The 24,301-nt window shown below is 40.3% G+C and overlaps 1 protein-coding gene across 2 annotated transcripts in view; it reads right to left on the reverse strand.

The window, feature by feature from the left end:
• The window catches only part of LOC128684760 (O-glucosyltransferase rumi homolog), a 230,364-nt gene that overhangs the window by 90,943 nt on the left and 115,120 nt on the right, over positions 1–24,301 (reverse strand). For both annotated transcript variants that reach the window (XM_070088643.1, XM_070088642.1), the window contains exon 2: positions 13,269–13,296. In XM_070088643.1, the coding sequence (XP_069944744.1) occupies positions 13,269–13,296 (28 nt within the window). The remainder of the gene's footprint in view (positions 1–13,268; positions 13,297–24,301) is intronic.

Below are 24,301 nucleotides of genomic sequence, written 5' to 3' on the forward strand. Positions count from 1 at the left end.
AATGCTGACAGGATACATAACAAATCTGGAAGAGGGTTACTTCACTTGGCACGGCTGTTCTAACCATGTTAAATCGTATATTAAATTTCATATAATAAATATAATTGCTGATACTTAATGCGTATCAGATATGGATCTAGAGCCGGACTGAGGAATAAGCAAATGAAAAAATCAATTTCTGAAATTTTGAGAGGCCCCTTCAGACTTAAGTCCCCATGCCTCAGTCCGGCTCTGCTTACAACCCATCTTCCGAAAACGTGTATTTAAAAGATGTGGAAAATTACATTTATCTGAATGTATCATTATGTACATAACAGTAAATGAACACAGATAATTATTATTTATCAGTTAGACAAGTAGGAATTTGGGACACCTAGGTCGCAAAAAATGTCCTCCTTCGATACCTACCACTGTCATAACAACAAGTTGCTCTGGACCTATTAATTATAAATAAAAGATACATCATCAGGAATTCTGGTATATATATAAATTTGTGGACCGTATATTAAAAATAATATTATATATATATATATATATATATATATATATATATATATATATATATATATATATATATATATATATATATATATGTGTGTGTGTGGTGTGAATATAATGCAGAGAATTCGTAGTTTGGAAGTTAGGAGGAGGTGCGGGATTACCAAAACTGTTGTCCAGAGGGCTGAGGAAGGGTTGTTGAGGTGGTTCGGACATGTAGAGAGAATGGAGCGAAACAGAATGACTTCAAGAGTGTATCAGTCTGTAGTGGAAGGAAGGCGGGGTAGGGGTCGGCCTAGGAAGGGTTGGAGGGAGGGGGTAAAGGAGGTTTTGTGTGCGAGGGGCTTGGACTTCCAGCAGGCATGCGTGAGCGTGTTTGATAGGAGTGAATGGAGACAAATGGTTTTTAATACTTGACGTGCTGTTGGAGTGTGAGCAAAGTAACATTTATGAAGGGATTCAGGGAAACCGGCAGGCCGGACTTGAGTCCTGGAGATGGGAAGTACAGTGCCTGCACTCTGAAGGAGGGGTGTTAATGTTGCAGTTTAAAAACTGTAGTGTAAAGCACCCTTCTGGCAAGACAGTGATGGAGTGAATGATGGTGAAAGTTTTTCTTTTTCGGGCCACCCTGCCTTGGTGGGAATCGGCCAGTGTGATAATAAAAAATAAAAAAAAATATATACACATACATACATGCATACATACATACATATATATATATATATACATATAATGTCGTGCCGAATATGCAAAACTGGTCAATTAGCAAGAACTCATTTAAAATTAAGTCCTTTCTTAAATTTTCTCTTATACGTTTAAAGATATACTTTTTTCATTAATGTTAATGTAAAAATTTTTAATTTTGCACTAAAAAAATCTTAGAAAACTTACCTAACCTTATTATAACAAGAGCAATTTATTTTAGCCTAGCCCAACTAAATATATTTTAAATACGGTTACAATAATTTAGTACTAAACAAACACAATCAAATATATTTTTTTCGTTAGGTTCAGAATGATTTTGGCGAAATTATTGCATACACAAATTTTCACTTGTCCTGTATGTCTAGACGAGCGTTGCTATTTAAGCCAAGATCGCAAGTTCTGCCTATTCGGCACGACATATATATATATACACACATTTATACAACAGAAGGAGAATGTATCTTAATCATAACTCTCACCAATTTGACTGGAGATTAATGTGTATCATGCTCAGAAAACCTCACTGTCTATCTATGAAAATAACACTGGCCAGAGTTAAACATAACAGACTTATCTGAGGTTCCTGGAGCTGTCTTGTCCAGTCGCCGTTTATCTCAAGTTATGCAGGAATGCACATCCAACAATTTCGCCTCCTATTTGAGAGGTGTCAACCCAATTTTAACCTCTATAGCACGAAAAATTCTTCCCATTATACACTACCGTTAGTGTCCAATTCAAACAAAACAATGGCGACTGTCCTGCGCAGGCGCAGGTCCAGTTTCCCATTTTCATAATATAATTCTTTTAAATACAGTATGGCCATCTATTTACATATAACTACTGTATTTCTGGAAAATATATACAGTATTTTCCACAAAAGAAAAGAATTTTGAAAAAATTTTTTTACATTGTTTAAACAGTCATTTTAGCTTTATTATCCGTTCCGTTAGAAATGATTACTTTCGGATAATACATTTGAAGCTAACCTAACCTAAAATAACACTCACACAAGGTATGTACATCAAAATGTGTACATCCCTCGGTGCAGCAGATACGGAGGTACATTCTTTGAAAACATTATAATCGTTTATTAATTTTTTTCTGATTCACTGACAAGACTAAGGCGTTAAGAGCTAGATCTCATCAACAACATTGTTACTGTTGACATGAACGACAAAAAAATATTGTTGCAGATATCACACGCAGTTTTGCTTTTCTTACTGTTGCCAGTATTGCCCAGTGGCCAGTGTTAGTGTAAATACACAGAACATTTTAATTTCTATTCAAGGGACTGAAGTATTTTTAACTAGTCGTTAACAGGTAAAATGCATCTTTAATGTTCTTCATGTAATCGACAGGCAACAAACCCAACAAATCAGTCAACGTAAATAGCTAATTCTGTTTAGATCTGGACATGGGGGAAAACCAACGTTGCAATAAAGTGCTGATGTTGCATCTATCATTCATAAGCAAGTTTGACTTGGTCAGAATGCTGCCTAACGATCCAGCTCTGGCTACTGATCGTCAAAGAATAATCAAAGACTTTCAAAGTCTAGTTACCGATTACTAGAACAAAGCGACAGATCCTCCGCGTCCGTCTCACATAGTTGTAGACACTGTCAAATCAGACGCTAGAATGCAAGAGAACAATACACAAATAGGTATCTTGTAGCTTAGTAGTAAAGCCTTCGGTTCACAGAAGAACCCAGGTTAAATCTTGAGCTTGTGGATCATATAAGCAAGTTTCCTTACACCTCAAGGGTAAACACCACCATCGTAGAAACCAAATACGCCTAGAACTATGACAACAAATGGATGAATGTCTGTCTATGTCTGTAAGAGAGTGAGTAAACACACCCCACACCTTGCATGTACTCTAATAAAGAGACCACGTCACAGTTACAGGGATCTGCTTAGCATATGTTTATAGAATTATTGAAGCTAAAACCTTGTATACTTCAACTATATATCTCTCAGTCTACGTCTTTCAGAGGGAGGGAGGGAGAGTGTGAGTGTACTCACCTAGTGGTTGCAGGGGTCGAGTCATAGCTTCTGGCCTCGCCTCTTCACTAGCCGCTACTGGGTCACTCTCCCTGAACCATGAACTTTATCATACCTCTGCTTAAAGCTATGACTGGATCCTGCCTCCACTACATAGCTTCCCAAACTATTCCACTTCCTGACTACTCTGTGGCTGAAGAAATACTTTCTAACATCCCTGTGATTCATCTGTGTCTTCAGCTTCCAACTGTGTCCCCTTGTTGCTGTGTCCCATCTCTGGAACATTCTGTCTATCCACCTTGTCAATTCATCTCAGTATTTTATATGTCGTTATCATGTCCCCCCTCTCTCTCCTGTCCTCCAGTGCCGTCAGGTCGATTTCCCTTAACCTCTACTCTCTCTCGTACGCGTGTGTGTGCGCGTGTGTTTGTGTTTGCGTATGCGTACTCACCTATTTGTACTCACCTATTTGTGGTTGCAGGGGTCGAGTCCTAGCTCCTGGCCCCGCCTCTTCACCGGTTGCTACTAGGCCCTCTCTCTCCCCGCTCCATGAGCTTTATCAAACCTCGTCTTAAAACTGTGTATGGTTCCTGCCTCCACTACGTCATTTTCTAGGCTATTCCACTGCCTTACAACTCTATGACTGAAGAAATACTTCCTACTATCTCTCTGACTCATTTGTGTCTTCAACTTCCAATTGTGGCCTCTTGTTTCTGTGTCCCCTCCCTGGAACATCCTGTCCTTGTCCACCTTGTCTATTCCACGCAGTATTTTATATGTCGTTATCATGTCTCCCCTGACCCTCCTGTCCTCCAGTGTCGTCAGGCCGATTTCCCTTAATCTTTCTTCATAGGACATTCCCCTTAGCTCTGGAACTAACCTTGTTGCAAACCTTTGTACTTTCTCTAGTTTCTTGACGTGCTTTATCAAGTGCGGGTTCCAAACAGGTGCTGCATACTCCAGTATGGGCCTGACATACACGGTGTACAGTGTCTTGAATGATTCCTTACTAAGGTGTCGGAATGCTGTTCTCAGGTTTGCCAGGCGCCCATATGCTGCAGCAGTTATCTGATTGATGTGTGCTTCCGGAGACATGCTCGGTGTTATACTCACCCCAAGATCTTTCTCCTTGAGTGAGGTTTGCAGTCTTTGGCCACCTAGCCTATACTCTGTCTGTGGTCTTCTGTGCCCCTCCCCCATCTTCATGACTTCGCATTTGGCAGGATTAAATTCGAGAAGCCATTTGCTGGACCAGGTGTCCAGTCTGTCCAGGTCTCTTTGAAGTCCTGCCTGGTCCTCATCAGATTTAATTCTCCTCATTAACTTCACATCATCTGCAAACAGGGACACTTCTGAGTCTAACCCTTCCGTCATGTCGTTCACATATACCAAAAATAGCACTGGTCCTAGGACCGACCCCTGTGGGACCCCGCTCGTCACAGGTGCCCACTGTGATACATATTTACGTACCATGACTCGTTGTTGCCTCCCTGTCAGGTATTCTCTGATCCATTGCAGTGCCCTTCCTGTTATATGCGCCTGATGCTCTAGCTTCTGCACTAATCTCTTGTGAGGAACTGTGTCAAAGGCCTTCTTGCAGTCCAAGAAGATGCAATCAACCCACCCCTCTCTCTCTTGTCTTACTTCTGTTATTTTATCATAAAACTCCAGAAGGTTTGTGACACAGGATTTGCCTTCCGTGAATCCGTGCTGGTTGGCATTTATACTCCTGTTCCGTTCCAGGTGCTCCACCACTCTCCTCCTGATAATCTTCTCCATAATTTTGCATACTATACACGTCAATGACACAGGTCTATAGTTTAGTGCCTCTTTTCTGTCTCCTTTTTTGAAAATGGGAACTACATTTGCCGTCTTCCATACCTCAGGTAGTTGCCCAGTTTCCAGGGATGTGTTGAAGATTGTGGTAAGTGGTACGCACAACATATCTGCTCCCTCTCTAAGGACCCACGGAGAGATGTTGTCCGGTCCCATTGCCTTTGAGGTATCGATGTCCCTTAGCAGTTTCTTCACCTCCTCCTCATCTGTATGTATGTCGTCCAACACTTGTTGGTGTATTCCTTGTTGGTGTCCCCATCTGGTCTGTCCCCCCAGAGTCCTTCCTGTCTCTACTGTAAATACTTCCTTAAATCTCATGTTGAGCTCCTCACATACCTCTTGATCGTTTCTTGTGAGTTCTCCACCTTCTTTCCTCAGCCTTATCACCTGGTCCTTGACTGTTGTCTTCCTCCTAATGTGGCTATACAGCAGTTTCGGGTCAGATTTGACTTTCGATGCTATGTCGTTTTCATACTGTCGCTGGGCCTCCCTCCTTATCTGCGCATACTCGTTTCTGGCTCTTCTACTAATCTCCTTGTTTTCCTGGGTCCTATGCCTCCTGTACCTTTTCCATTCTCTGTTGCACTTAGTTTTTGCCTCCCTACACCTTCAGGTAAACCAAGGACTCGTTTTGGTCTTCCTATTATTTCTGTTTCCCTTGGGAACAAAACTTTCCTCTGCCTCCTTGCGCTTTGTTGCCACATATTCCATCATCTCGTTTACTGATTTTCCTACCATTTCTCTGTCCCACTGAACCTCCTGCAGGAAGTTTCTCATACTGTGTAGTCCCCCCTTTTATAGTTTGGCCTGTCCCCTTCAGTTCCTGTTACCTTCTCCACTTGTAACTCTACTATATAGCCAAAACTCAGAACCACATGATCGCTAGCTCCAAGGGGCCTCTCGTAAGTGATGTCCTCAATGTCTGAACTGCTCAGGGTGAACACAAGATCCAGTCTTGCTGGCTCATCCTCCCCTCTCTCCCTGGTTGTGTCCCTGACATGTTGATGCATGAGGTTTTCAAGTACCACATCCATCATCTTGGCTCTCCATGTTTCGGGACCCCCATGTGGCTCCAGGTTTTCCCAGTCGATCTCCCTGTGGTTGAAATCGCGTGTGTGTGTGTGTATATGTTCAGAGCTCATCGTATTGGAGACTAACCTGAGTAATAGCCGACTTTAATGGGTGGCATCCTGGGTCTGGGCTTTGAAATGAGCTGAGGTACGATAATAGCTCTGTCTGCAAAATTCAAGAACGTAAAAAAGATGCTGGTATAATTGGTCTCCTAGCTGCCAGTAAACCATGTTCTGCTGCTCTCCAATTATTTGTTTTATCACCAAAATTAGATACATTACACTGTTCAGCTGCCCTGATCAGTATATTTACCTAACACTCATCAAGTAGGAAGGTATTCTATTTTGCAACTGATAAATATTAAAATCTTGCTAGATTATCCTAGGTTTAATCTTTGGTTTTATCACAACTGTATACCTATGACACTTATGAGCTTAATACAACCAGTGTTGAAAAACATATAACAGCAATTTTGTAAAAAAAAAAAAAAAAAAAAAAAAATTTAATCTGAATAAAGCTTACGTGGTTTTAATATTGTGAATTTGTTAGTCTCAACAACGGGTTTCTTTCAGAGGAAATTGTTTTTATAACAATGACCGTCGAAACTCAACGGCTTGAAACATCTGCAAAGTCAAAAATATAAGCAATTGATAGGTGTAGTCTCTCTTGCCAACCAGTAAAAGTATCCAACTGAACATTTGGAGAATTAGCCCATAATAGACGCAAAGAAAAAGAAAGAAAGAAAGAAAGAAAGAGAGAGAGAGAGAGAGAGAGAGAGAGAGAGAGAGAGAGAGAGAGAGAGAGAGAGAGAGAGAGAGAGAGAGAGAGAGAGAGAGAGAGAGAGAAAGAGAGAAAGAGAAAGAGAGAGAGAGAGAGAAAGAGAAAGAGAGAAAGAGAAAGAGAGAGAAAGAGAGAGAGAGAAAGAGAAAGAGAGAAAGAGAGAAAGAGAGAAAGAGAGAGAAAGAAAGAGAAAGAGAGAAAGAGAGAAAGAGAGAAAGAGAGAAAGAGAAAGAGAGAGAGAAAGAGAAAGAAAGAGAAAGAGAGAAAGAGAGAGAAAGAGAGAAAGAGAGAAAGAGAAAGAGAGAAAGAGAAAGAGAGAGAAAGAAAGAGAGAGAAAGAGAGAGAGAAAGAGAAAGAGAAAGAGAGAAAGAGAGAAAGAGAGAAAGAGAAAGAGAGAGAAAGAGAAAGAGAGAAAGAGAGAAAGAGAGAAAGAGAGAAAGAGAGAGAGAGAAAGAGAGAAAGAGAGAGAGAGAGAGAGAGAGAGAGAGAGAGAGAGAAGCAGGAGCAAGAAAACCTGATTCCCTGTGTTTTAAGGAAAACAGTCTAGCAAAGAGAAATTTTAAGACAGAAATTACAACGTTACAGACTACTTGAATTTTAGATTGTGGAATCAAAAAGTAAAAAAAAAAAGTGTGGCAATTTCAGAAATTATATTGGACAGTTGAATATTTTGTGTACTAAGGCACATCACGTTGAATCAAACAGGCTTGCAACATCCATAAATCTGGTAGAATGCGTGGTGCTAGTATTATTTCTTGTGCTGGATGTAATAACTTAGAAGGTAGAGTGGAATCGTATACTTGAGAAGAGCAAAAGTACGAATTAACATTAAGAAGGGATGAAAATTGCCGTTTCGCGTAGCTGGAAGTGACTTGCCAGTAAAACCTGCTCCAGTCTCAGCTACTCGGGATTTTTTTTTTTTGTTATTTAGGAACTGTGTTTGTGTATGTACTCAACTGTATTCGCTTTATTGTGTCTGCGATGTATGAGTGCCATCTCTTAGGTTCCCTTCTCTGAGCATCGATCAGCTGGTGCGGCTTACTCCTTATGTTTTAAGGCTCTGTCATATCGGCTTTTGAATTGGGCCTCAGGGTTGCCTCCTCTTGAGTTGTCTAGTTTCTTAGTGGCATGCTGAAAGCTCGCACCTCAAGGGCTTAGCGTTAGCCATGATTTTTTTAATAATTATTCCCCGAAGTGAGAATTTTGTTGTAATCATGCTCTCTCGCATAAGTTCTGGTTTCTCCCGTGCCTGTTTCCTCTTGAAAATTAGTAGTCTAGTTGCCAAACCCATCATTTTTCTAAACCTGAAATTCTGTGGTTCATAACAGTTTTCAGCAGAATTCAAGTCTTTTCGGTGGGAGACGCACTGTCACCCTTGAGGAATTTGACAGATAATTGCCTAGGATATACTAACAGCCCCGATCAAGGTAGGCGACAGTGCAGACCTGCAGAATGTACAGAGGACCTTCACTGCACGTGTAATATCAGTAAAGCATCCCAATTACTGGATTTTGTGTGGCCAACAGTAACAGCCTGGCTGATCAGTCCTAATTCACCGTGAGGCCTGGTCATGTACCAGGTCTAGGGGGCGTTAACTCCCGGAACTCCCTCCAGGTAGGCGGTTATTAATAACTAGTAAATTCACGAAGACACTTATTAGCATGGATGTTGAAAATTTTAATTAAGTTTTCCCCACTATATTCTTGTTTCCAATCTCACGTTATAAAGTAAGCAGTATAATGAGCAGCGAGCTACCATCAGTTCCAACCTCATTATTTGACGTAATAAACATATATGTAAATTGCTAAATGAAAGAGATATTGAAGCTTAATTTAAAGTGGTGCAGAGTCTGCGCAACTGAGCACCAGAAGCTATTGTCATGGATGGACGTGCCATTACTTTGGCATTTCATTGGCCAAGTAAGTGCAGTGTAAAAGACCTTGCTGTGAACTTGGTGAAACATGTTACTTGCATAATTAAAGAGAGCATCAGGGTGCCCGTGAGTACCGTGAGTACTCAGGGTGCTACCATGAGTACCGTAACAAAGGTTGAAGTAAATGTGAGTGCACAGTAAGTTAATATCAAGCATCAGCTGTATTTAAACTCTCCTCTTCCGACTACAGTGAAGCCGAGTGCTTACTGGGAGACCATATATACCTAAACATATATATAGTGAGCAATGGCGGCGCAAACGGTGGGGGGGGGTCTTAGGGGTTTTTATCCCTCCCTGAGACCCCCCGTAATGAAAACCATTATTGAAATTATTCTTAGGTATAAATCTCCGCCTATATCTGTCATGACAGATTAGAGAACGAATTAAACAAGCTATTCTGAAGCAACTCGCACAACACGCTAAAGCTTCAACACAATCAAGATGCCTCATTTCTAGAGAAATCTTGTATTCTGGAGATGACATTTAATTATAACCATAACAGAAAAATCATACTTCTATAATGTTTTAGTTATCCTGAACCTCTCATTGAAATCGGTAATTATTTTATCTATATAAACGTGAAAATAAAAGGACCTTTAGAAAACTGCAATTTTTATTGATCTGTAATATATACGTTATGTAAAAACAGTGTGCTTAGTTTGTAAATGGCGTCTCTCCTACCTTCCCTTTCCAATCAGATAGCCACCCCTAATCCCCCTCATCCCGTACAGAAATTCTGGAATTTCCTTGGCGATGGGTTAGTTATCCAAAAACATGACGAAGATCATGCAGGACAAAGCTGATGTAATACTTCCTCACCCAGAGATAACAATAACTCTCAGATGCCAGAGTAAGATATCAGTGATGACACTGTCGTCTGTGTTATTGCATTACTATGCAAAGAGCCAGCTGACTAGTCTAGGATGTTTATCACTTAACATAAGTAGAACAGTTGTTAAATATAGACATAGTGGATGTCGGCTCATATGCACACTGGTTGTGATATAGAGGCATGGGTAAAACTTAAGCTATAAAGGCTCTTAAAGAAGATAATGAGTTGAGTCTAGTTCACTCTTCAGCAGACATGAAAGAAGTTATTCACAGATCAACAGCTTTTATTGCAGCTTGCTTCAGTCAAAAGTGCGAGGCTGGAGAAGCAATGTCAAATACCCGCTATAAAATCTGGCTCTAAAGGAAAGGATGACAATGTGCAAGTCTTCTGCAAGAACTTGTAACTTTACCTCCGATTACTGCGGCATTTAATAATAACGCCAAGAGGGTTCATTTTGAGGTATGCATATAAAGGGCAGCTAGATTAGGAACCTCTAAACCTAGATCCAGTGAACTTTGAGTGGAAGGACTGGGTTGACAGGATGTTCGGGTTGCACCACCAGAGGTCCTGCAACTGATCCACTGCAGCTGCAGCAATGATCACTCCTGCTTATCTCTAAGATGTGGAAGTGCAACTTCTCATCTTTCATACTCTGTATTTTGCTTAGAAATAATAAATATTATCTTGGTGTGTTCTTCAGGCTCGGAAGGTTTCTATTCACATTTCTGGATTTCGGAAGATGCACATCACTATTGACATTCTTCATCTGGGATCCTCGATTTATGAACTTTTGTACCGAAGAAGCAGTCTCTTGACAGTTCTTTTCATTCTTTCTAGAGAAGGCATACATTACTGCGTAGATACATTAGTCTTTCAGTACTCTTGAATTTACTGAGTTTGGAAGTCTGTTAGGGTGAAGTGATGTGTTTAATGTAACCTATTGCAATTAATGTCGTGCTAAAAGTTTATCATTGGGTATTACGAGCCTCATTACATGAATAACCTTTTTTTTTTTTTTTTTTTGCGACCTTGCGCATATCTATGGCCGAAATTCCGCTGTAGGTGTCAGTTGATCACGTGTCCAAGAGGACGGTGGAGGGTGGCTTCAAATTCTCTCCCGGAAATAAGGTGGCTGTGCTCTTTTGCCTGGTCCATAGCATCTACCTTAATCCTGGCTTATCACAATACAGACGGAAAATATCCAGTATTGCGGATATCCATTTTTTTTAGCCTAGTTTTTGACCGGACACTCTGGCTTTCCATTTAAGATGTCTCGAAGCCACCTTCATGCTCACCAACAAATCCAGCATAATACTGCAATCAAATAGGACAATCTTGACTATTCTGTAAGGAAATTTAATGAAGAATGTGCTTCCCTCCATAGGGCCTCTGTTCCTGTTTTTTTTTTATTGACAACTACACAAAGATGACTTTCCAGTGTGTAACCATTGTGATGGTTTGCCTGACGCTACATGTATTTTTAAAGGCTGAATTAGCAATCAAAAGCCCGCAAATTGGAGACGAAAGTTGTACGACGTTTCGGTCTATTCTGAACCTTTATCAAGTAGCGTCCGTTCTTTCATCCTTAAGTGTTTGGGATTTTCGAGTAGCTTATCTCAGGCGGTGTTGCTGGCCGGTTACTTTTTGTTGGGTCTCGGCACACGTTATGTTGGAAAATGAACAAGCCCATGAGCTGGTTCTCTCGAACCGGTTTCAGGTCGAATCTCCTAGCCTCTTCCGGTCTTCTCTCCAGGGCAATAGTCAACAATCTGTGCTTTTTGGCTGAGGCATTGGCGCAAGATCATACTTTAAAAACTCACACGATATGAAGAGGGGAAAGGGGGGGGGGATAGTTGTCACCTGCGGCGGGCTTGCCTCGGTGTAAAGGAAATCCGACATGGCATTAGTGCTGTGAAGACGAGTATTATGCTTGTTTCGCGATTAGCGGACGGAGAATCGAGCCTGTGCCACTTGATATTAACAATCCACACATGACTTCAACACTTCACGGCAGTGTTGAGCAAGGCAGTCTAAGAAATTTCACGTTGAAAATCACATTTTTTTTTTTAATATTTTTTTTCAGAATCTTATAATTAAGCTTCCCCGCAGATTGAAATTCTGCCTTACGAGCCCCCCCCCCTCAGATTAAAGTTCTCGCCGCCCCCCTCAGATTAAAGTTCTCGCCCCCCTTTTTTCCCCCAGGTTGAAATCCTGCTTACGCCACTGTTCTGAAGACTGGACTAGCACGCTTTAGAAGTGGCCCTAGTTGGTTGGTTAACGGGGTTTGAAACCTATCGACTACATTATGGTCAATAAAGCTGCATCTAAACTTCTCACCACGAAACAAGAATACATTAATCTCTAGAATAGCGATTAAACTCTCAGCATATTTAAACAGAGAGAAACACCTTTGTGTATGTATCCTGTGATAACAGGTAGGCTAATAGTTACCTACTAGTCTAATGACTATCGTGGGGGGTTAAATGCTCCTCTGAACACAACTTAATGGCTGCTTGAATACCCATGTTAGTCTGAACTCACACGTCTGCCGTGGCTGTGTTTGTTATGCTATGTTGTGTATGTTGACGTATGCTGTTTGTGTTAGCGAGACGTGTGTCGGAGTTTAGCTTGTGATAGCAAAAAAAAAGTGCGTGTATATTTTAGTGTTGGATATCGAAGCCACGCGGTGGTGTATAGTGTATGACGACACAGTGACGGTGTATAGTGTATGACGACACAGTGGTGGTGTATAGTGTATGACGACACAGTGGTGGTGTATAGTGTATGACGACACAGTGACGGTGTATAGTGTATGACGACACAGTGGTGGTGTATAGTGTGTGACGACACAGTGGTGGTGTATAGTGTATGACGACACAGTGGTGGTGTATAGTGTATGACGACACAGTGGTGGTGTATAGTGTATGACGACACAGTGGTGGTGTATAGTGTATGACGACACAGTGACGGTGTATAGTGTATGACAGTGACGGTGTATAGTGTATGACAGTGACGGTGTATAGTGTATGACGGCTCTGTGTTCTATCAGTGATCCATTACTGACTGAAAACGATAAATATTTCTATAAGGTAGATTGATCTGATAAGCAAGAAAACTGTGTGTGTGGGGGGGGGGAGAGAGAGGGGGAGAGAGAGAGAGAGGGGGGAGAGAGAGAGAGAGGGAGAAAGAGAGCGAGAGAGCGAGAGAGCGAGAGAGCGAGAGAGCGAGAGAGCGAGAGAGCGAGAGAGCGAGAGAGCGAGAGAGCGAGAGAGCGAGAGAGCGAGAGAGCGAGAGAGCGAGAGCGAGAGAGCGAGAGAGCGAGAGAGCGAGAGAGCGAGAGAGCGAGAGAGCGAGAGAGCGAGAGCGAGAGCGAGAGAGAGAGAGAGAGCGAGAGAGAGAAAGAAATTTACCCAGTAATCACTTACCTTATAAGGCCAGACCTGCATGGTTTTGTCGATATCACTGTCGTTGTTTATGTAACGTTGTTGAGACTGTGGGCTCCAACACTCCCTCTCGCACCTCCCTCCCTCTCCAGTTTTCACTTACACATAACATCTTATTTTCCCCATTTCCTTTTAATTTCTTTACGGGTTATCTATTGTTTCAACTCACCGGTCGTCTCCCACCCAGGTTGGGTGACCTGAAAAACAGGACACAATTTCACAGTCATTCACTCAATCACTGTCTTCATAAAGGCGTTCTGATATCATACTTCAGATGTCCTTTCGGACACCAACATAGCTAGCCCCCCCCCTTCCTCCACCTTCAGAGTTCAGGCACAGTACCTCACACCTCCAGGACTCGTGTCCGGTTAACCGGTTTCCCCGAGTCCTTTCATGAATGTTACCTTGCTCACACTCCAAAAGCACATCAGGACATGAAAACCACTTGCCTCCGCTTACTCCGATCTAGCATGATCACTCAAGCCTGTCGGATGTTCAAGCCCCTAGCGCTCAAATTATTATAATCAAGGGGGAAGCGCTAAACCCGTAGGATTATGCAGCGCATGTGGGGGGGGGATGTGGAAGGTATGCAGGTTTAATTCAGGGAACTGGAGCACAGATCCAATTCCCCAGATCAAGAGCCCCTCACCAGCATCAAGGAAGCTTCCTTGAGGGGCCTAGCACCCGTAGCCTTCTCTATCCCCTCCCTCCCACCAAACTTTTTTTTTTTTTTTTTTTTTTTTTTACACAGGGTTTGACAAGGTTAAGGATCCCTAGCTTTATTGACAGCTATTTACAGGTTAAGGTTAAGGTTGGGACGACTCTTTCCCCTATTTCTTTATCTATATCATCACTATCATTGCTATTAACTATTATAGTCATCGAGAAGTGCTAAACCCTTAAGGGTCATATAAAGTGTTTTTCGCTCATGTTTTTACCCATCCTGACTTCCTGATTTTGCGTATCTTTTTATTTTAAGTTCGTATTCTTTATTAAATTCTTGGGTGTGTTTATGCTATTTCAGTTTTGTAAGAGAGATAGAGAGAGAGAGAGAGAGAGAGAGAGAGAGAGAAATGCATCTTCATACATAACTTGTGTAGTTATTAAACAAAGTCTCGGCGCTTCTTTTTATGAGATATGGGAGAGATTGCAAAATACTTTTGAAATAAAAATACGAGAAAAGTTACAAGTGTGAGGCAGAGTGTTTGTCAGTGCAGGGAACGATGTCTGAGGCCAACAATGACAGTCATGTTATGGTCTTGTAAATCACATTGTGACGTTTGTGAAACCTTATCCCCTCAAGGGAGGTTCCTAGACGCTGGTGAGGGGCTCTTGTTCTAGGGAACTGGATCTGTGCTCCGGTTCCCTGAACTGAGCCTGAATACCTTCCACTCTCCCTCCCCCATGCGCTGTATAATCCTACGGGTTTAGCTCTCCCCCATAATTATTATAATGTGAAACCTTATGTTGTGTTGCTGGTTTCATAGAAATATCCTGTGTAAATGTGTTTCAGGCCTCACCGAGACATCTTGTACAATGTCCCAGAGATCCTTCAGATACTGGTTCACAGTTTTAAGGAAGTGGGAAAAAAAAAAACACGATTGAAAACCGCAGTACGAAGAATTACTACAGAATACTGAAACGAATCCCCCAAGCCGACAGCTGGTTTGTGCTGCTCAAGATGGTTGAAGAAGGAAGCAGTACAACGACCTCGCTTGTAAGGACCAACACACGGTAGGGGACTGGCACCTTCACGATTGTAAGATGAATATTAGTAGAGGACTGACACCTTCAGAAAATTATGGTGGATAATGGAGGGGAACTGGACCTTCACCATAGCCACTCATATCTCTATATTCATTGTTATATTATACAAATTAGCCTACATTACTGTTTCATATCTGCTACCAAACTTTCAACAGTGTGGCAGTTATACTCTTGCGGTCCATCTCAGTTTATGATGCATCTCTCGTTCGAGCACACGACCATTCATCCTTCTATTCTGGTGATTCATATCCTAGTCATAAATTGATCTTGTGCAACCTTCCAACACTTCACAGTTGTACAAGATGAGAATATCATCAACTGTTTGGGTTCACCAAGACTAAACAATAACCGATATAAAATATGAGGCTCTCCGTACACAACGCATTTCAAAGACATTCTCACATCTTTTTAAACTGGCATTCAAGAAACAGCAGTGTACCTTTACACTGCAATAGAAGAAAATCGTGACTGAAATATGCAAGCGGCGACTCCAAACAATGTAAGTGGTGATGTGGACTTCTCAGTTCGCAGATAAGGGATTCCAGTAGCTTTCACTTTGCTTAACATTCCTTGCTCCGACAAGCACCTTGGTCGTGCATACAGTCAGGTCGTACGTGTATCTACAGTAACTCAAGCTGTAAAGTTCTCCCGGCCACTGAGTAAATAACTCCTTATGGCTCGAACACTGTCATTACGTTAGTCGGGTTAATATTACCTCTACGTTCTCCTTTTCATGATTTATCCTACACTCTTATTTATAAGTGGAGTTATAACGAATAAATGATAGTAAAAGCTATTAATACATTGGGAAAACATCTGAATATATTCATAATGCGTAACTGTTAAAATTCCTCCAGTGAACTTGAGTTCCTGGTTGTAAGATTACATTTATGGGAATGCTGTGAACCCCCTAGAGGTCGTACCGGGAATGGCAGGTAATCAGGTAGTTAGAAATTCTTTTTGGGGGGAGGGGGAGGGGAAGCAATAGAATTTTAAGGTTGACTTTCATAAACTTGCGACACCTTTATGCTGTCATTAATACAAGTCTATAAAAGCTTTTCCATTTTGGATAATCACTTTAAAAACGAGTAGAAGGCGCTCATATGCAAGTTAGGTGATTAGTTGGTGAATTAGAATTAAAGATTATCCACACGAGGGTCACTAAGGCTGCGTGTCACCTGTTCAACTAAAAATGTTTTAATTCCAAACAAGTGCGTATAGGAATTAAAGTAAACTAAGTGTATATGAACCGAGACATGTGTCCCTCTACTTGTTCTCAGTGCACACACAAGACAGATATTCTCAGAATATATAGAGACTAGAATATATACAAATATTTGTATTGTTTTACATTAAGAAGTTATATTACGTTAAGTGTCGTTGCGTTTATATATATATATATATTATATATTATATATATATATATTATATATATATATATAATATATATATATATATATATATATATATATATATGTCGTGCCGAATATGTAAAACTGGTCAATTAGCAAGAACTCATTTAAAATTAAGTCCTTTCTAAAATTTTCTCTTATACGCTTAAAGATATATTTTTTCATTAATGTTAATGTAAAAAATTTTAGTTTTGCACCAAGAGAATCTTAAAAAACTTACCTAACCTTATTATAACAAGAACAATTTATTTTAGCCTAACCCAACTAAATATATTTTAGATTTGTTTACAATAATTTAATACTAAACAAGCACAGTTAAACATATTTTTTTCGTTAGGTTCAGAATGATTTTGACGAAATTATTGCATACACAAATTTTCACTTGTCCTATATGGCAAGATGAGCGTTGCTATTTAAGCCAAGATCGCAAGTTTCTGCCTATTCGGCACGACATATATATATATATATATATATATATATATATATATATATATATATATATATATATATATATATATATATACAAAACAACCATGAGGCATATTGTATTGCTTGTTCGCGAGCACATTTAAGAATACTTTAATCCCTTAACTAGGCATTAAAACAAACTGCCATTGTATATATTCTGAGAAATATACATGACTGTGTATTCAGTGTGTTGTAACTGCCTTCGTGGAGTCGAGAACAGTTTTACTTGCATTACTTTACACTATGTTCGGAGAGCTGAACTATATAAGCAGTTTTGGATCACTAAAAACACTTTCCATCCCATTTGTAGTTAAAAATAGTTATGAAAAGTTTTTGTATACTTTTTTTGCACCAAAACCTTGCACCCTAACCTGTCCTCGCTCAAATCTATTAACGCTAGCTTAAATTTATCTACCCACATAAAGAAAATGCGTATTTATATTTATGTTTTAATTGGAGGAAAGGGGGGAAAGATGATCATATATGCCACCAATTTTTTTTTTGGATGGGGGGGGGGGTACGGAACACCATTGTGGAGGAGCACTCGTCAAGACAGACACAAAGAAGCCATAGATAATTCACATATTTACCACCAGACTTGTGCTGGACGTAAGGACGAGGGTTGTGATGAAAGGTTATGTAACGAGGATGGGCACCAACACTGGAGGAATGAGAGATTCACTGAAATATGATCATTGTGTTCAAAAGGATTAAGACCCGCGAGAGATGAATTCTTTTGCTTTATTCCCAACAGAAAAAATAACCCACCAAAAGTACTCCCGAGAGCGGATCATCTATGTTTACAAGTCTGGAGGATTTTTACCTAACCAGGGACCGGTTGACACGGGAGGGACGAGGATGATGAGGGACGAACGAAGCTAACCAGGACGAGGGGCATCAGGGATTAGAACGAAAAAGATTCAGAAACCAGGACGATAATACATGAACTGACATGAACTCAAGTGCGCGAAATATTTGTTATACAAAACAATAATATTTTTCTAGGCTCATCCTTGAACTTGTGTATTTTCTGTAAGGTAATTTATGCTAGTCTTCTTTCTACTAATTATACTGTGATAAAATAAATTACCCCCAAGCAATTGGTATAACTATAAACGAGGTTCAAAGGTGAAATTATATTGTATATTGTAAGCACTTCTCAAAATCCTTAATTACTCCCGATATTATGAAGTCATGTTTCCCTTGTGTATATAAAACTCAGTATCTTCATAATAATTACATAAAACATCCGATGCAACATTCTCATCCTTAGTAATAATGGTGGAATTACCAGCAATATGTTAGGGAAAAGGAAACACGTGCAACTAATGAGACATTTTACTGTGGCAACATTTTGCCTTCCACAATAAAATGTCACATTAGTTGCATGTGTGTCATTTTACTTAACATCAACACACTTGCAGCTGTGGGTCACACTTAGAGACTGCTGAATCTAGAGAGAACAGCCTATCCAAATTCGAAATTAATAAACATTTACTAGGAACAAGGTGATCTGGAGGAGTATCTCGTATCACACTTGCCTTGACGTCTGAGCCTTTCTATGCGTTGTTTGTGCTCCTTCACTGTGTCAAGATGAGTAATGTTGCACAACATACGAGTACAAATACATATTTTGATGATCCACGAGGGACTGTACACATTCCTCGTGGGGTTGTATATCATGTATATCTTCCCAGAGGGAGTAGAATTGTATATTTGAACTTCATTCGAACAACAGCATCACGTGTTTAAGTACGAAATTGACTGTATTTTCGAAGGATTTTTATAAATCTTTGGTTTCTTCATTGGTTACCGGGAGCAGTTCTGACAGTTCTGACTCAAGCTTTTCGACAAATATCCAAAATCTGAATTTCCTAATTTTCCATTCTACCTGATGTCTTTTTTTTTTTCACTGATACCGCCTTGATGACTTTCTTACGAAACGTATTTAACGTGAACCGCTAAATGCCCATTGGTCATTTACCTCAGGGAGCAGTGGAGGCTCGATACTGCGTCAGTTAATCGCTGTTCCAGTCTACGTCCAGCTAGACCAGGGGAGCTTTCCCTCGTCCACCTGGATGAGGTTGTCACCAAACAACCAGAATAGCACTAGATGGGACGGAAAGAGGGGAAAAAAGGGAGAATGCCAGGGGAGATCCCTCACTCCCAAGCCACAGAGAGAGACTTAATTGGGCGAGCATGAAGTTCCTTGTTCTCCGACAGTCGTGATCATATCTCGGGTATTCAGTCCCTGACTAGCTTCGCTAACTGTCCCTCGATCTCTCTCTTTCGCTGCCTCAATGGAGCTCAGTTACCCCCGGCAGACCAGAGAGTCAGTCGGGTTCATTAGTCAGTGTCACGCTGTGACCGCCGCTACAAACTCTCGCACAAGGCGCACCCATTAGTGAAATAACGCAGGGTGAAAGTACCATCATATACAAGTGTAAATGAAGACAAAAAAAAGAAAAGCTTTACAATTTAGCCTTATTATATATATATATATATATATATATATATATATATATATATATATATATATATATATATATATATATATATTTGTGAATTTCAATAAATATTTATATCCCTCTCACTGCTACACATCAGTTAATTTAGTTATTTGGTTCATATACGAAAATTCTCCAGTATTTCAATTTTATATCTTCACGAGTCATGTGTCATTCTACTTCTAGCATTTAACATCAGAGGGTTAAAAATTGCTGCTTAAAAGCGGCCTTCAAATGATGATGATAATAATAATGATGATAATAATAATAATAATAATAATATTTTTTAAAATACACCAATAGGCTTTTTTCTTTCAATATATGCATGAGATGCATAATAATAAATCAGTGAAACTAGCAGTATTCCTAAGTGGCGGTGTACAGGTGAAATGCAACCTTAATGACCCTCATGTAGCTATAGGCTACGATATTAACTAAAGATAAAAATATTTTAATTATTTACTGTGGATTTATAAAGATTTTAACAAATACATACAGCCATTATTTTTTTATGCTCTGACACAGAACCTGTAATTATACAAATAACATTGCTGTGAAGGCTTTACAAAATTTGGAAGACCCAGGTATTGATGTTTGACAGTAAACACCATAAGCGTCACCTGACACAGGTGACTAAAGTGGTGCTGGGTTTTTTTTCGTTAGAAAATGGGGGACGTGTGTCCTGACACAGGTCTTTTGTTATGTAGAATAAGTTCCTTGGATCGAGAGGTCTTCACCAGCCTCAAGACACCAGTTTGCCCTTGAAGGATATTCCACTTGTTGTATCTCTGCATCCAGACGTTTCGCTTGCTGTGACTCCACTGTTGTCTCTGTATCCCCACGTCTCGCTCGCTCACTCCATCTCCATTTCCCGACGTTTCACTCACTGTGATTATGTTCAGTTTATCAAGCGAATGGAAGCTGCAGTCATAACATCAGTTTAAGTATTTTGTTCATCAGCATAAATTAGAACCTTTTCCCCAATACCAATCTTAAGTCACATTATTAGACACAGGTTTTGCTCATTTAATCAACGCCTTTCGCCGACTTCCCGATTCACCGCAAAATAACAATAGGGGCATTTGTATTTTAATTTCGGACGTAAACAGAAAGTCGGATATAATTCCGGTAGAGTTTACTCAATTGACGCAAAAAAAAAAAAAATCAGGAAAAATTATATCTCGCTCTTTTGTGACTTGCAAATGGTCCAAAAGGGAATCTGTTGTAGATTGTAATATATCTCGGCAATGGTATTGCAGCTATTTTTCCCTAGTTGAAAAAAAAAATAGGATTTTTCGAAGCTGTGGACAAATGTTTCTCAAAATATTTCCCCTGGGGTGTTAATAAGACGGTTGTACCGTTGTTCAGAGCGGTGTTGTGATGGTACTCGTGGGTAGATCATCACAGCTGTGTATGATTCAGGGTGACCTTTTACAGCTGTGCATGATAGTAAACCACATGGCCTCTGAGAATGATAATGAGTACACGAGAGAGTGACTTGGAACAATAAATGAGCCTCTCTCTCTCTAGTTAGTGTTAAGTGTGGGGGGTTGAAGGAGTTCCCCTTCGTGCGCGCGCACGTGAGAGGAGAATGAGGGAGATGAGGTAAGAGAATGAGGTGAAAACGATGAGAGATGGAAGAGAGGTAAGAGATGAGTGGTATGAGAGATGACAGTAATGAGGTGAGATGAGAAGTGAAAGATGAAAGAGGTGAAAGGTGAGGAGGAGGTGAAATAAAAGTAAGAAGCGAGATGGGAGATGCGAAAGATGAGAAGTGAGAGGCAAGAGTAGAGAATTGGAGAGGTGAAATCGAGAAGAGAGGAATTGAGACTAGGGAGGTGAGAGAGACGAGAGACGGTTCCCACCAAGGCTTTCCGCTGAGATCTTCTTCCTTGATTAAATCGCGAATTATCAGGGTGAGAGAGTCAAGAATAGATAAGCAGAAGGCTCTCTCTCTACCCTCCACCCCTTCCGGCCACTGCCAACATGAAAACTTTTGAAAAAATATACTGTACCATACTGGATAAATGGCATGACATTTACAGGAGAAATGAAATAGATGGAAGACGTGAACTACCATTTACTTTACTAAATTAATAGTGTTTCTGTCTTAAACTACTTGTGTTACTCCACTACCACCCACTGAACTGTGTACCAGTAGTACTGCTATGACTATCATAATCTACTACGTTTACCACTACTACTATCGACTCGCTTACTTCGTCAACTGGTCGTCTTGATGCAGTCGCTAAACAGACATCAGACATCAACTGACCTCAGAATGCTCCGTCTATTAAATGTACTGTATAGGACGGCCCGCATGTGCTTTGCGTAGTTGGGTAGGTGAGTGACTTGATGTGGTAGCGAGTGTCCTCTCACTACAAGTTTATGGTCACCGTAACTTACTATAATTTCTGATATGTAAATCAATTTGGCTGATCCAGCAGTCATGTCTGAAAGATGTGTACTGAGCATGTAGACGTGAAGGGTCTGGCAACTCCACCCACTAGAGTTGGTAAGGTTTGTCAGGAAACAGAACAAGTGTTTCCTGACGTGGGTGTTAGTCATATGACGACCCACATTTTTATTATAATCAAGGGGGAAGCGCTAAACCCGGAGGATTATACAGCTCCTGGGGGGGATGTGGAAGGCATTCAGGCTTAATTCGGGGAACTGGAGCACATATCCAATTCCCTAAATCAAGAGCCCCTCACCAACATCAAGGAACCTTCCTTGAGGGGATGACCCATAGCTGAAGCTTTTGGTCATATGACTGAGGCCTTTCGCTAGCTTACCAGTCCACCGCTTTAAAAAATATGGTTATAATTATAACCATTGAGCTCAACCCACCAGGGTTCGGTATAGGTTGTTGAGTCCTGGCCAAGAGCCTCTCCAGCCGGTTCTTTGATAACTTTGTCTTTGCGCTTAATTGTAACCGATTCTCTATCATCCATAATTACTCTCAACTCCTTAGTTATCAATTGTAGCATGATTGTGTCAGAAGCTAGTCACACGTACAGTAGGATTGTAGACAGTAGTCTGAGTGCACCTTCTGTGGATTCCGTGTCACATTGGTCTTCATATGGATGGTAGAACTGATGGATTGGTTGAGTTATATGCCTTCAAAGAGGGAGTACATTACAATCTTGGGCTGTCAGTTAGCAGTTTGAGAACAATAATACGAAAAGAACTTCAACTGAACTTTATTGACTTAAGACTGAGGGAAAGTGACACAAGTCAGTCCATCTATCATCATTTTATCATGAAGGATCAGCCAAATGTCTGTGGTGCATCTAACAAAATAAGCAGACTCTTGGATGTCACTACCTCCAGGCTCCGGTTGGGTTACCCTTATCTTTGGGAGGTTAAATCACCACCAACAGATGTAGACAGAACGAAAGATAAACTTTGCCAGATGGGCAATTGTCACACCCTGCATCATTATGTACTGGAATGCGACAAAATAAACGAATTCAGAGACAATTCACTCAGAAATACTGAAGAAATGTCGAAGTATTTTATCCTTAGAGGTATAATACAAATCATTCTGGAAAAATACCCTGCCTTTTCTCAAAGTTAATAAAACATAAACATTTTTTTGCGCGTGTGACGTAATTCACGTCTGCATAAATAATTCATTAGTATTGTGACCACACAAACATATATATAGTTCATTACCATTGTAACTTGTTCAACTATCAAAACTTTGCGGTTCAGTCCTTGGACTCATTATGTACCTCCGTAATCTTTTAACTACCGCCCACAGGATGGGTTTAGAGTGCATAATAAAGATAATAAGCTAAAATTAACTTAACGTTTACATAAAAAAGACCCTTGCATACGTTCATGTTAAATCTACCTCGCAGTCTCTTGACATTTTTCGAGTTATGGAGTCATTCATCAACAACTATTTCAGGTTTGGGTGTATCTTAAGGTTTGATTATTATTTCTTTGTAGTATCCGTTTCCTAAAAGAAAAGTGGTCGAGTGGTTCGTCTTTCTTCATAAGGTACATTTCTGAGTAACTGTGTGAATTTGGTAGCCTTTCTCGGTACTCTAATAAATCCTCGTGTTCTATGCAGTTTGGTGACCAAAACTGCAAGTTATATTCAAGAGGAAGTTTAACAAGTTCATTATAGAGGGTCAGTTTGGTATCTGGTGTTTTGTGTTGGCCATGCTGCTCAAAGTTAGGCACTGCTTGGTAGTTATGATTACTCCAAGATCCTTTTCATGATTTTCGGTAAGTTTGTCAAACATTTTGCATTTATGGTTGAGATTATTATACCAGAGAAGCATTACTTTGTACCTGTCTACACTGAAAATCATCTTCCAAGTCTCCGACGACAGCGCCAACCTGTCCACATCACACTGAAACCCATTTTTTTTTTAAATTGGTTTCATCTACAAGTTCTACTCTTAGATATTAAGTCCACTTCGAGATCGTTAATATATGTTATGAAGAGGACTGGAACTAGTACCGATCCTTGGGGAACTCCAATGTTTACGGGAAGGCAATCTTGACACCCCTCGAGTACCATTCTCCTTGTCTGTGAGCCAGTCACTAATCCAGGCATGAAATTCGTCTCCTATATCACGTGCTGTCATTTTGACTTTCATTCTCTGATGGGATACCTTGTCGAAGGTCTTCTGGAAATCTGGATATGCTTCATCCCAGTTTTTGAATATTTAACTGAGAAATTAAAGTAGGTTAGTCAGGAATTATATTTTTTGTGGAATCCATGCTGGTTCCTGTTACCCCTGACCAACAGTGGTTTCAGTTCATGCTTAAAAACGTGTGGGGCCAATTTTGGGGCGTTGATTTTAAATCTGAACTTAATTTTGAATCAACACGTACAGTCTCTGTGAAACAGAGTTCCAAGGTGGACAGTTTCACTAATACAACCAGGATGGAGAAGAGATGTCAAGAAAACTGTCAGTTAGATGGTCGACTACTGAGGGACACTAGTGCTGGAGAGCCATACTGAACACAAGCGAAAATGCCTGAAAACTTTGATGTAAATATGGAAGGAGATAGAGGGGAAAGAGGGG

The sequence above is a fragment of the Cherax quadricarinatus genome, chromosome 25 (genome assembly GCF_038502225.1).
Source record: "Cherax quadricarinatus isolate ZL_2023a chromosome 25, ASM3850222v1, whole genome shotgun sequence".
NCBI lineage: Eukaryota > Metazoa > Arthropoda > Malacostraca > Decapoda > Parastacidae > Cherax > Cherax quadricarinatus.